This window comes from Hyaena hyaena, unplaced genomic scaffold (genome assembly GCF_003009895.1).
Source record: "Hyaena hyaena isolate Hyena2069 unplaced genomic scaffold, ASM300989v1 scaffold_128, whole genome shotgun sequence".
Lineage (NCBI taxonomy): Eukaryota > Metazoa > Chordata > Mammalia > Carnivora > Hyaenidae > Hyaena > Hyaena hyaena.
The window spans coordinates 1,914,470-1,928,692 of NW_024080760.1; the positions used below are offsets into that span (position 1 = coordinate 1,914,470).

General features: G+C 46.3%; 1 protein-coding gene across 1 annotated transcript in view; it reads left to right on the forward strand.

The window, feature by feature from the left end:
* Positions 1 to 14,223, forward strand: part of HABP2 (hyaluronan binding protein 2) — a 34,373-nt gene that overhangs the window by 19,102 nt on the left and 1,048 nt on the right. Inside the window, exons 3-12 of the mRNA XM_039237658.1 lie at positions 986 to 1,096; positions 2,524 to 2,631; positions 3,825 to 3,941; positions 5,166 to 5,285; positions 5,763 to 5,934; positions 8,346 to 8,443; positions 9,547 to 9,802; positions 10,813 to 10,955; positions 11,916 to 12,050; positions 13,417 to 13,562. Coding sequence (XP_039093589.1) covers positions 986 to 1,096; positions 2,524 to 2,631; positions 3,825 to 3,941; positions 5,166 to 5,285; positions 5,763 to 5,934; positions 8,346 to 8,443; positions 9,547 to 9,802; positions 10,813 to 10,955; positions 11,916 to 12,050; positions 13,417 to 13,562 — 1,406 coding nt within the window. The remainder of the gene's footprint in view (positions 1 to 985; positions 1,097 to 2,523; positions 2,632 to 3,824; positions 3,942 to 5,165; positions 5,286 to 5,762; positions 5,935 to 8,345; positions 8,444 to 9,546; positions 9,803 to 10,812; positions 10,956 to 11,915; positions 12,051 to 13,416; positions 13,563 to 14,223) is intronic.

Consider the following 14,223-nt stretch of genomic DNA (forward strand, 5'->3'; position numbering starts at 1 on the left):
TTAGGTGTTATATGGGGATAAACTGCCTTAGTCTCTTTTTCTTTTTTTTTTAATATTTTTATTTATTTTTGAGAGAGAGATAGAGACAGCACGAGCAGGGGAGAGTCAGAGAGAGAGGGAGACACAGAATCTGAAGCAAGCTCTAGGCTCCGAGCTAGTTGTCAGCACAGAGCCCGATGCGGGGCTCGAACCCACGAACCGTGAGGTCATGACCTGAGCTAAAGTCGGATGCCTCACCGACTGAGCCACCCAGGTGCCCCTAAACTGCCTTAGTTTCTACCCTGCTGTTTAGCTAGCTCTGTGACTTCGGGCCAGTAACCACCTCTTTCAGCCTCAGGCTTCTTAACTGAAAGTAGAGATAATAATATACCTCCTAGATTATTATGAGGATGAAATGGTTCACATAAAATGCCTAGCACAGGGCCTAGTCATAGTAAAGGCTCAACAAATACTAGCTGTTAGGATGGTTCTATACGTACAACTCGGGACTAGTTTGATGCCATGACCAAGAGCAAAGTGACCAGTTTCTTTGACTTCACAGGCTAAGGTGACTGACTAATAAAGAAGAAAGCGTATTCACAGAAGTGCTGCCCAACAAGACACTCAGGCGCCGCTGGGTCTGACCCTAGGCATGCCTTTTATAGGACTTTGGAGACCTTCAAGATCCTAGTCATCTTCCTGCTGTTTACAGATAAGCAAACTGGGACACCAAGAATACAACTAGCTTGTCCAGGGTCACAGTGGAAAGCAAGAACTTGAATTCTCCCCATTTCCCATCAGGGGCTCCGGACACTGCCAGATGCCAACACTGCCTTGCTGGGGCCTAGCACACCCCAAATGGAAACTCACGATGCCTAATCCCTTCTGTCCGTCCCATCAGTGGAGGAGCTGGAAAGACACATGAATCTCCCTTCAGGACTTAGAAATCTCTACGTCTCATGCTTAGGGTTTTTTTTTTTTTCCTGTCTTCTTCCCACTTCTGTAGATTGGACCCCTGACTACTATGAGAGTAGCTACGAGTATTACAACCAAGAAGAGAACAGCAATGACACTCTTGCCTACCAGGAGAATCCTGACTGGTACTACACAGAGGATGGTAGGTATCTAGGCTGTTCGGGAGACCCTCCTGAGAGAAGGGCAGTGCACGTAGAAGAGGGTTTACGTGTGACTATATATGCAAGCATCTCTCTCTCCTCCTCTCTGACTGGCATCACAAAATGGGTATCAGATAAACGACTCAGACTGGTGTTTTTTTTTTTCAGCTAGAATCATGCACTAGGAGGACTGGGGAGGTTCCTAGAGACTGTCTGTCCCACTTTCAAATGACAGATGAAGAACGTGAGGCCAGGAGCGGAGTTAGCTTAGCGAGGGCCATATAGCAAATTAGTGCACCTTCATCCATGTATCCCAACATCGTGAGTGAAAGTCATGCTCAAAATCACTTCCCAGCTTTCTATACAGGTAGGTCCTAATTATGCAGAAGAGGCTGGCGTTAGCATTAGGCACCAGACTGCAACACTCACAAATCTGGCACTGAGATTTCCGTTCCACTTGTGCTGTGTTTTTCTTTCTCTTTATACTGTTCTGAAGCTTTGTACAGCTGTTGGTGCGTGCGTGCCTGTGTGTGCGTGCACTCACAAGTGTGCCTCTACAGCTGTTTCTGTGTTTGTGGCTTATTAACCCAAGCAATGGGGCAGAAGGGAAAATAAGCTGGGCCCAAGCAAAACCATGTGACTAAGCCAGGAGAAGGCATGGAAAGCACTCAGCAGCTGGAATAAAAACCGTGTAACTGTGCGAAGTGGCCTGGAAGGCAGGGCCAAGATACAGGGCACCAGGGGAACATCAGAAGAGACCATCATAACAAGAGCTGGGCCCAGGGATCCTAGTTCCTGAACCAAAGAACAATGTGTGTGAACAGAAGGATAAAGAATTCCCCAAGGGAAGATCCATTCAGACAACCATGAAAAGCCAAAGGCACAGATGAAATATGACAAAATCTAACTGAACAAGTAGTTGAAGAAAGATGAAGGCCACTGGGTCATTTCCTCCTCGCCGCCAATTCTTCAGTCACCCTCTTGCCTTTGGTCTTCTTTCCTGATGTTCAGAAAGCTTGTGTTTCATTAGGGGTGGGTTTTCTTTCCCCACTCCTGACCTCCACCCCTGGGCATTGGGAGTAGGGGAGGTCTTCAGGCTTGTGAAATGCCTTCAGCATCAGAGGCAGACCCGTGGCACTCCCAGCGAGACGGGGAGGGGAAAACACTGATGGTGGAAAGGGGGAGTTTCTCAATGAGAAACTCAATGAGATTCCTTCTCGCCGGTCCTCTTACTAACCTGAATCCATCTCTCTGGTCGTGTGACTGCAGTCTTCCTTGCTCTTTAAGGGCAGCCCGTGTTTCCCCCTTTACCCAGTCCCTGGCTACGCAGGTGTCTCTCATGCGGGGCAGGAGGCTGAAAGCTGATGGCCAAGTAGGGGGCTTCTCACCCGCTGTTCACTGCACATTGACTTCTGCCCACGTATCATAGATCCATGCCTGTCCAATCCCTGTGAACACGACGGGGACTGCCTTGTCAGTGGGGACACCTTCACGTGCAACTGTCCAGCCCCTTTCTCTGGACACAGGTGTCAGAATGGTAAGTGCATTTTTTACCAGATTCACTCTTCCTTCTGAGTTGAACAAGAGGCTATTTATCTTCCATGTCTAGGGGGTAAGAAGGGGCTGAATGATTTCATGGAAAGGAATGGACTCCTCAGCATGGTAACAAGCAGCATCTCATTAAATCCTCACCCGTGCATATTGAATGGGACTAGGGTATCCCCTGTACAGATGAGAACACTGAGGCTAAGAGGAGATAAGAGCTGGACTCTGAGATGTATTCTAAACTTGGGACTTTTTGTTTAGAGTGTTTATACTAAATACAACAGAGAAATTATGCTCGCAAATGAGACAGTAGGAAGAATCTGAAGGCACGTAAGGCTCAATCCCACTAGAGGAAGGGAGCCCAGAGATACAAGGAATTTGCTCATGATCACACAGCTAGTTAGGAGAAAAGAAGAAATCAGAGCCCTGGTGCCTGGCTCCCATCCCCATGTTCTTTCTTCCTACCATCCTCACTTACAGAGACTCTGATAAAAACTATTTCTGCCTTTAGTGACCTCTTACGGGCTTAACCAGAAGCTATGTGATAAGATATTGAGAATAGAACTCTTAAGGGCTAATTGCACCCCTGGAGAGAACCTGGATTCTGTTCCATCTGGCAACCATCTAACTGGGGTGAGGGGGTCCATGAGGATCTTTACCTACGGGTGTATGGTTGCCCTCTTTCCTCTGCGCCCTCTTCATTCCTTCCTCCCATTTTCAATACTACAAGTTCTTTGACAAATGTCTCAGGATGGTTTCAGGTATCAGGCATAAACATAGTATCCAGGTTTATCCCTCAATTTCCCAAAAGAAAGACAAAATTGTAAATGCAATACAAAATCAAGTCAAAAGTGGAGAAATTAAAATTGCAGTTCTATTTGTTTGTTGAAGGTGTAAAAGTTATCAAGGTTTTTGTTGTTGTTGTTGTTGTTAATAAAGATAGAATAATAAAGAACTTGAGCCATAGAAGGGCCTGGGATGCAATCATCCACGATCTAAGGATTTATTTTAAAAAAAAAAAGACAACAAAAAAACCTTTTGTCCAAGATGTTTCAGGACCACAGACAAGGGCATGCTATCAGTCACCCCTCACCAGCACCCTCAAACATTGTGCTGTACAGGTACCCTAGTGAGTAAAATGTGTCCCCAAATCATGTCCCCTGCTTCTCTACGGATCTCTTACAGTGCAAAACAAGTGCAAAAACAAACCGTGTGGCCGAGGCGAATGTCTCATTACCCAGAGTCCTCCCTACTACCGCTGTGTCTGCAAACACCCTTACACGGGCCTAGACTGCTCCTCAGGTAAGTGCTGGAGGCCCCCTTCTAGGCCAGGTTTTCTCTATCTGGCTTGTGCCTGGTATATCTGCAACCTATTGTGTGGAAGTCCAGATATCTCTGATGTTTCAGTATCATCCAAGGTGGTGTTTTTAACTGGAACATTTTCAAAATGTACAATCCCAGGCACCTGGGTGGCTTAGTCAGTTAAACATTCGACTCTGGATTTTGGCTCAGGTCATGATCTCACAATTTGGTTCATGAGATCAAACCCAGCATTGGGCTCCTGTGCTGACAGTGCAAAGCCTGTTTGGGATTCTCTCTCTCCCTCTCCCTCTGCCCCTCCCCTGCCTACCCTTCTAAACAAACAAACAAACAAACAAACACAAACAGAATTTAAAATGAACCATCTCTGGACTGCCTGGGTGGCTCAGTTGGTTAAGCGTCTAACTTTGGCTCAGGTCATGATCTCGTGGTCCCTGAGTTCGAGCCCCGCATTGGGCTCTGTGCTGACAGCTCAGAGCCTGGATTGGAGTATGCTTGGGATTCTCTCTCTTCCTTTCTCTCTGCCTCTGCCTTGCTTGTGCTCTGTCTCTCTCTCTGTCTCTCAAAAATAAATAAACATTAGAAAATAAAATTTAAAATGCACTGTCCCTAAAGAGTCTGGTGGGAACTAACTAATCCATCTAAAAAGAATCATCTTGAAACTCACTTCCTCCAGGAAGTAAGCCCTGGTCTATTCCTGGCATGGGCCACATAGGGATTAAATCTGTATTTAGTCACTGTTATAAGTAAGGCATTGTCCCAAGAGGTTTACATTTTTTCTTACATTCCTCCAAAGATACTACAAGTCAGAGCTTTACAGATGAAGGGACTGAAGTTCAGAGAAGTTTACTAACTTGCTCACGGTCACACAGCTATCAAGGGCAGAGCCAAGTTTCAACCTAGCTCAGACTGGCCCCAGATTCCTGCTCAGTCCCTGCCTCTTACTCCTTACTGAGTGACCCATCTACTTACATACTTCTTTTGGCCACGGCCTCCATCATATTGCCTCAACTATGTTTGTTTATGTCCTTAAGGTTTGTATGTACATTTACTAGAGTGTCAATGGGTCTGTCTTTCTCCTTTGGTAACCTATCTTTTGTGAAAGGATGGGCACCAGAAGAGTGCCACCAGTATCTCCTCATCATCTCAGATGTAGCTGCAACTCCTTCTGAAGAGCCTTCCTGGTCCCACTTCCTGTGTTCACAGTGGTTTCCGTGTGCAGACCAAATCCCTGCCAAAATGGTGGCATCTGCTCCCGGCATAAGCGGAGAACCAAGTTCACCTGTACCTGCCCTGAACAGTTCAAGGGGAAATTCTGTGAAATAGGTATGAGTCTCTACTACCACTCCATCAGAAACTCAGGGCCATGGTGAAGGCCCTCGAGCCCCTTTCTGTTTGGGTTTTGTTCCCAGAATGGGGGTCATGTCAAGATGTCCAAACTCTACTACTGCCTCAGCCCTTCCAACCTAAGGGTGTAGGGTGAGCCTGGCTCTGGGTAAATAAAGTCATAAACTGTTATAGAAAGCAGGTGAATCAAGCACACTTGGACATCCTTGAGCCTCGAGCCTGCCACTAGTACTTGTGTGGGAACTAAGTTCCAACTCCCCACAACCACTGTATTTCATGTTTTAAAGCTGGGTTGAATGTGGAATCTATAAGCCACTTTCTTTCTGGAATTCATGGTGGACTCTCAGGGTGATCAGTAGTCAGGCCCAAAACTTTATCCACTTGTTACACCTGCCAAGTTGTAGAGCAGCATGACTATCGCTGTCCATTCTCACATCCCTGCCTGCTCTCTCCAAGGTCCTGATGACTGCTATGTGGGTGATGGCTACTCTTACCGAGGGAACGTGAGTAAGACAGTGAACGAGCACTCATGCCTTCACTGGAACTCCCACCTTCTCTTGCATGAGAATTACAACATGTTTATGGAAGATGCTGAGACCCAGGGGATTGGGGAGCACAACTTCTGCAGGTAAAATTCACCTTCTTCTCCATGATCAGTCTTGGGCGCTTGTCTGGATCATGGTTTGTTTGTCCCTTTCTCCTGCTCTTAGTCCCTGGGCCAGCTTAGAAATTTGGGGATGGAGGGGTGCCAGGGCGGCTCAGTCGGTTGGGCATCCGGCTACGGCTCAGGTCATGATCTCATGGTGCGTGAGTTCGAGCCCTGCGTCGGGCTCTGTGCTGACAGCTCAGAGCCTGGAGCCTGCTTCAGATTCTGTGTTCCCCTCTCTCTCTGCCCCTCCCCTGCTCACGCTCTGTCTCTGTCTCTCTCAAAAATAAATAAATATTTTTAAAAAAGAAATTTGGGGATGGAACATTGAAACTCATTAGTTTTCCTTCTGGAAAGATTTTTCTACTCAGGTTAGGCTAGGTTGTGCTGTTGTAACAAACACCTCCTAAATCCCAGTGTCTTGAATACCTCAGAGTTTATTCTTCACTGCTGCTGCCTGTGTCATGTGGGCTGGGGAATAGGGTGAGGGGATTCTTAGCTCCACAAAGCTACTCAGATTTCTAGGAAAGGCAAGGGGAGGCTAAAAAATGAAGCATGAAGTTTTTACTGCTTCAACCCCTAGAAGTGACACATCATCTCTACAACACGTATTTTGTTGGCCAAAAACATAACCCCTCATTAACTGCATGGAGGAAATGTAGAGAATAAAAAGGAATGTCCAGTGAGCATTACAGTCTCTACCACAAGGATATTAGGGTTTTCCCAAGTAAGGATAATGACATTTCTTTTGTTTTTTTTTTTCAAATAGTTTATTGTCAAATTAGTTTCCACATAACACCCAGTGCTCATCCCCACGAGTGCCCTCCTCCATGCCCATCCCCCCTTCCCCCTACATCCATCAGTTAACTTCTGCTCTTAAAGGTCATGTACCAGCATTCTCTCCCCCAACTCCATTCATCCTTCCACTTCCCTTGTGAGTCCTCCAGTGTGCTCCCAACCTTGAGAACTTGCATGTGGCCAGTGCCCTGGGACTACCCAGAATTTCTCTCGGACCGAACTGTCCCTGCACATCTTCTGAAGAAGATGGTTAACCTATATGGGCTGACTTCACAGTTACTAATGACCCCTAGTTGTTTCTTGGTGGTACTTCCCATGCCTTTGCTGGAGTGTCTGAAATCTCATCAATAAAGATGCGTTCCANTAGGCTCTTTCCATGTTTTGGCTATTGTGGAGAGTGCTGCTATGAACATTGGGGTACATGTGCTCCTATGCATCAGCATTTCTGTATCCCTTGGGTAAATTCCTAGCAACGCTATTGCTGGGTCATAGGGGAGTTCTATTGTTAATTTTTTGAGGAACCTCCACACTGTTTTCCAGAGGGGCTGCACCAGTTTACATTCCCACCAACAGTGCAATAGGGTACCCGTTTCTCCACATCCTCGCCAGCATCTCGTGTTCTCTGATTTGCTCATTTTAGCCACTCTGACTGGTGTGAGGTGGTATCTCAGTGTGGTTTTGATTTGTATTTCCCTGATGAGAAGGGATGCTGAGCATCGTTTTATATGTTTGTTGGCCATCTGGATGTCCTCTTTGGAGAAGTGTCTGTTCATATCTTCTGCCCATTTCTTTACTGAGTTGTTTTTTGGGTGTGGAGTTTGGTGAGTTCCTTATAGATTCTGGATATCAACCCTTTATCTGATATGTCGTTTGCAACTATCTTTTCCCATTCCGTTGGTTGCCTATTAGTTTTGTGGGTTGTTTCCTTTGCCGTGCAAGGATAATGATTTCTATCCCTGGTGATGACTAGTTACCTTCTTCCCCTTCTGCTGCCTCCAGACTGCTCCATTGGCTTCCCCCACTGCTGCAGTCAAGGCCAAGGAAACATATAAGATTATATGGAGCAGGAATTTTTTGTATGGCTTTAAACTGGTTCCATAAAGCCAGAGGATTTCCTTTGCCCAAAACACAAGTTACCTCCTACCATCACTCACTTTGAGCTATTCCCCCCATGGAAGCATCTTCAGAGCAATGTCCATGATAGCCTTCCTCAGAGAATTTCCACACATGCAATTTGGAGGTTTGGACAGAAGTGCCCTACACTCACCATGTTTCTGTGGCTACTTCACTTTCCTGACAAAGGGAAGTCTTCAACAGGGATCTCATTTCTTTTCCTACAAATAATTTGAAATGTCCCATGGATCTGGCACAGGGATGGTTAAGTATTTCTTGGTCATTGGGATTCTCTGCTGGACATTAAGGTTTTGCCCAAAACACTTCTATGCCAGGGTCTGTTAACTCTTTGGAGGAATGGAATAAAATGTGGTACTAGCAGGAGTAAGGAACCTGGTACTCGCTTGCCCAAAGGACTTTTAATGAGGTTCAGTGGGTCAGGCCAAGCCTTGACCCTGGGTTATTTTGTATTTTCATTTTAGAAACCCAGATGGAGACGAAAAGCCCTGGTGTTTCATTAAAGTAAACAATGAAAAGGTGAAATGGGAGTACTGTGACCTCGCAGCTTGCTCAGCCCTAGGTAAGACCATGGCCGTCCAAAAGTCCCCGTCATGGTGAGATTGCAACTCACTAGATGGATGTTCTTGGCAGCCCATCTATTCCATCCCCTCCATCCCCCACACCTGGTTTTACCAATTGCCTTCCCAGTGGAAACCGAGATGCCCAATCCTTTGCTCCCCTTCCAGGATGCTTAGCAAGCCTGGATACCGTTGTAAACTGATGCCAGTGATCCAACCATAAATCCATGTTTCCTGACTCCCAGTCAGTGCCCTCTGCAAATTTACAGATCACTTGCTACATGTCAGGCACCATGCCAGGTCTTCAGTGTTTAGTGGGGAGCAAACATTGGCAGAGACTCCATAACCCTTCAGGATGCAACATGGACAGAATTCCAGCCTCACGATCTTCCTGGAAGGCTTCTCTGGACGACCTGTCTGCACACATGTGGAACATTTCACCCTCCCACCCTGAGCAATGGGATTATCACTCTGGATACTTTCAATTCTGTGCCTTTGCTCTCAAGGTCAGCTCTGTCTAGAATACTCCATGCTCTATCTGATCGTGTCCATATCCAACACTGTTTAAAAATCAATTCAACTAACTCTTCCTCTGGGAAGCCCTCCATGATCCTACCAAGTGAAGTGTTATCTCTCCCTCCTCACAAGCCCCATGGAATGGAAAGGATGCCACCTATACAACACTTATTGCTCTCTCCTTTGTATGACAGTTTTGTGCAAATGTCTTATGTCCCTCACTCTATTTCACCTGGATATCTTCCCTTACACATCAAAAAATCCTCCAAAATATATATGTACATTATGAATAGCTAAGTACATACCCAGTGATGGATTTATATATATACACACACACATTTTTGAATACATATCAAAACAAGAAGCAACATCTTCACCATTAATTCTATAGACTTGCCTTACATCCATCAATGTGTTCACCATATATTAATTGGGCACCTACTATGTGCCCGCCCTGTATGCATCAGTGCAGTCTCTTAGCTCTGGAACTTGCTAAGCTGCTGGACTTGGAGTCGTATCTCTGACAAGTTCCTTCTGAGGCCCTGGGGAGAAAGTGGGTAGCATGATTTGTCTTTCTTGCTTCCCACAGACATTGCTGACCCAAAGGAAAGCCCCACAGAGCCTCTGACCAAGCTTCCAGGGTTTGACTCATGCGGGAAGACCGAGATGGCAGAGAGGAAGGTCAAGAGGATCTATGGAGGCTTCAAGAGCACAGCGGGCAAACACCCATGGCAGGCCTCCCTGCAGACCACCTTGCCATTGACCGTCTCCATGCCCCAAGGGCACTTCTGTGGGGGAGCACTGATCCACCCCTGTTGGGTGCTAACTGCTGCCCACTGTACCGAGTAGGTGCCTGCTGAAAACAGAGGCCAGGGTGACTCCAGTCTCTGGGGGTGTTCTCTCCTTCCCATCTGAGCACCATCTTGGGGACTCTTGCAAGATTAGAGAGTCTAATCTAGCTCTAAGGGCAAAAGGCTGGCTCCTTAATACCAAATGGAAAAGAACTGCCATGGGCATTACATGTGTTATGATAGTTAATCCTCAAAACTATCTGCTAAAAGAACACAGGGATTTTTACTTTGATTAGTTGTGGTCTACTCAATGCTGAGTACAGGTCTTCATACAGAACAAGTGCTTAGTAAATATCTGCGCGGTGAAAAAGTTGATTATCAGTCCCATTTCATAAACAAGGACCCTGGGTCTTGGTAAGGTTTAGCACCTTGCCTAAAGTCATGTGGAAAGTGAATAGGTAAATGGGATTTGAACCCAGATTTACCTGTCCAGCCTTACCCTGAATAGAAAAATATAGCATGCTCCCATCTGATGCCATTACCATGAACCTCCTGGTGTCTTCAGCCACAACTCCTGTGTGGCTTAGAGGAGCCAGCACCTACTGAGGAACCTGAATTATCACCATCTCGCCTGAGTTCCCCAAGTTCGTGGTCAGGCCTGGTCCCATACAGCCTAGGTTTTGGTGGCGACCTTGAAGGTCTTCCAATCCACCCTGTCATTAAACAGCTTCTCCTGGGATTCCAGGAGATGTTCCTCAAACATGCAAACATGAGTCTATACAAAGAATAGCTGTTCAAGAAGTAATCCTAGGGGCAATGGAAGGTCTCCCAGGAAATATGAGATATCCGTTGCAGCTTACATTTGTAGACCAGTCCATTAATAAATCAGCTTCCTCACATTTTCTTATTTGGGTCCACAGCAGAGTTCTGTGAGCAAGATGACAGTTACAGATAAGGATGCCAAGGCTGCAGAAGGTCAGGCCATTTGTCCAAGGTCACACAGCTCACTAGGAGCAGGGCCGGGGTTTGGCTTCAGTCTCTCACCATCTTACCTTCCTTTGCAGCATAAAAACCAAACATCTGAAAGTGGTGTTAGGGGACCAGGACCTGAAGAAGACAGAATTCCATGAGCAGAGATTCGGGGTGGAGAAGATTTTCAAGTACAGCCACTATAATGAAAGAGATGAGATTCCCCACAATGATATTGGTAAGTCTCTTCTCTGGTAGATATCCCAGGGGTCTTGTCTTAGGTGGATTTCACTACTGAAGAAAAGCTGATGTTTGGTTCCAGAAGACGTTCTTATCTTTTTGGTCCCTCACAGAATCCGTAAGTAAGAGAATTTATTCCAGAGCCTTTTAGTCCTAAAGGTCTGTGTTAGTGTTACGGATAAATGAGGGGAAGAGAAACTAGCAACACTGTGTTGTGGAAAGAGCTCAGCCTTGAATCCCAGCTCTCTCACTTACTAGCTGGCTTCACCTCTCCAAGCCTCAACTCCTCTTCTGTCAAATGGGTACACTGGTGTACAATGCTCAGCTTCCTATGTGTTAAGTGACATGCTGTGCATGTTTCCCCATGTACATCTGTCACCTGGGAGGTGCTCAGGTGTGGAGGCAATGATATTAAGCTACTGGCTGTTCAGTGAGTACGTTCTCCATTCCTGGGACCTGTCACACTCTCTCCCATCTTTTTTTCCCCCTCTTGAAGCCTACTCTTTAAAAAATGGATTAGAAATTATTTCAAACTCAACTATTATTTTTTTCCCCTAGGATAGAGAGAGAGAGACAGCATGAGCAAGGGAGGGTCAGAGAGAGAGGGAGTCACAGACTGAAACAGGCTCCAGGCTCTAAGCTGGCAGTCAGCACAGAGCCCGAAGCGGGGCTCGAACCCACGAACCGCGAGATCATGACCTAAGCGAAAGTCGGACGCTTAACTGACTAAGCCACCCAGGCGCCCCACAACTATTATTTTTTGATATTACTCTCATCCTGAAGTGTTACTCCTCCCCAGGTGGAAGTTAAAAGAACTCAGTGACTGAGGAGGAAGGCATTCGTTTCTTGGGCATTGGGAGTGGGACTTTGCCATGTCTACCTTCCCATCGAGTTGAAGCTAGTGCTCCTTTGGCAGAGAGGACCTCATCACTCATTTCCTCTGTCTCTCCCTACCTAGCGTTGCTCAAGCTAAAGCCAGTGGATGGTCACTGTGCTCTGGAGTCAAAATATGTGAAGACCGTATGTTTGCCCCATAGCGCCTTCCCCTCTGGGACTGAGTGCCACATCTCTGGCTGGGGTGTGACAGAAACAGGTGAGTCTGGCCATGTATTCTCCTGAGACTCAGGGAAGTTGCACCAACCAGAGAAGAAAGGGTCAAACTTGACTGCCCTTCTGAACTTGACATCAGTGTTCCATTGAAAATGTATTACCAAAAAAAAAAAAAAAAAAAAAAAAAAAGTATTACCAAAAATAGGAGATTGCCTCATCACTAAAGCTCTAGTTAAATCTTATCAGTATTTTTATCAATGCTAGCTTCTGATGGGATCCTTGACTTCCATCCAGCATTGATCCTGTATCCATGGAGATCTTCCTCCTTCCCTCGGCAGATTGGAAAGAGGATAGATCGCAAAGAAGATGGGTTTAGCATCAGACAGACTCGTGTTAGGTTCTTGGCTTTGTCACCTGGACAGTTGGGTTTTAGTTTCTCCATAACCATGCTTCCCTTCTAGGTTTGGAATCATGATAATAAGAGCTGATAGAATTCTATGAGGATATTCACTAAGTCAGTCCCTGGAGGGCAGGGTCCACTCTTATTCATCTCTCTCTCCCATAGTGCCTTGCTCAGGGCTCACCGCATCGTAGGCATTTTACACATTTTCTTAAATCAAGCTCTTGATTTGTCTCTAGGATGTGGTCTTGTCTAAAAAAGTAAACACAGGATTAATTTCCCCATATACTGATAAGATCATATTCTCTAACATATGAAATTCTGAAGTGTATTTCAAGTCTTTCTCAAATACTCAAAATAGTTTTCTCTTCCCTCCAAATCTTGTCCTTAATAATGGAAAGCAAGGAACACTTTAAATAGACCTGTATTTGTGAAGAAAATGTAGTGTAATACACAACCTTGTCAGAAGGCTGCTGGGAATGAAGATCACTGGTTAATCAGACCTGGGGCTAGCCAGAGACTTCTTTTTGTAAGGTTCTTCCTTGTCCTGCACCTCAACCTTTTGATATCACTCTGCTGACCAGAGCAGATTGAGCAGAACAGAGGATCCTCAGGAAAAGAAATGTCTGCTCTGGGAAGTAGGTCACTCAGAGGAGCAACCAGGCACTTCATCCCTCATTACGAATGTACTGTGTGCCAGTCCTCTGCTAGGAAGTTTTACAAAATGGTTGAAGACACTATCCCTGCCCTTGTGATCTGAGGGTCTAGTTGGGCAGACGGAAGAGGGAATCATGATCCTGCTGCAAAGCAATGAGGGTCTGTAAAACCACGGTGAAGGCTGGAGGCAAAGATCCCTATCCTTAAAATATGAGGCTTTTCCGCCCATCTCCTGGAGAAAACTTCCTTTCTGAGTTCAGAGCTGTGGCCCTCTTTTTATCAGTGCTAGCTTCTGGTGGGACGGGTATCACCTGGGTCCCTACAGTGGCAACCTCTTTTCTCCACCCCACAGGGGAAGGGTCCCGCCAGCTCCTGGATGCCAAGGTCAAGCTGATTGCCAATACGTTGTGCAACTCCCGCCGACTCTATGACCACATGATCGATGACAGCATGGTTTGTGCAGGAAACCTTCAGAAGCCTGGAAAAGACTCCTGCCAGGTCAGAGACTCCAAATGGCACTTGGAGAAGGAAACGTGGGTGGAATGTACACTGGGCACAGAGGCCAGACCAAGAGCCCGGGGTTGGGAGGCAGTTATGGAGGCATACCTTACACGACGGGATTGTCAAGAACCCAACATTCTTTAGGTAGAACCAGTAAGATGAATAAAATATGCTTGTGCCCTTGAGGAACACATCAACGGAGGCCCTTAAAACTGAGACAGTGCTGTAAAAGCAGTGTAGACCCTAGGGGTCCACGGAGGAAAGAGCGCTGGTCACCTTGGAGCTGAGCACCAGGGAGAGTCGAGAGCAGTGTCTGGACAGGAGGTCCCAGAGAGGTATGAAAGGTGTCTAATCTATAATATGGAAATAACATATGCATAAAATCTGAAGGTGTGGCTAAGATTCGAAGAGATAGTTCACTGAAAATCCTATCAGTTGCCGAGTAAGCGGAAGTACGTGTTGAGGGCTGTCTTCTCACCACGCTCCTCCTGCTAATTTAACTGGGGGCTCAGTATGAATCAGCTGCTATTCTATGTACTTTACAAACATTAATCCGGGCAAGAGCCAGGGCGGGGTGGGGGGTGGTCTGTTGCTCTCTACGGTTTACAACGTGAGAAACTGAGGCCCTGGTGGCTAGCAGTCCATAAGCCTAGTTTGG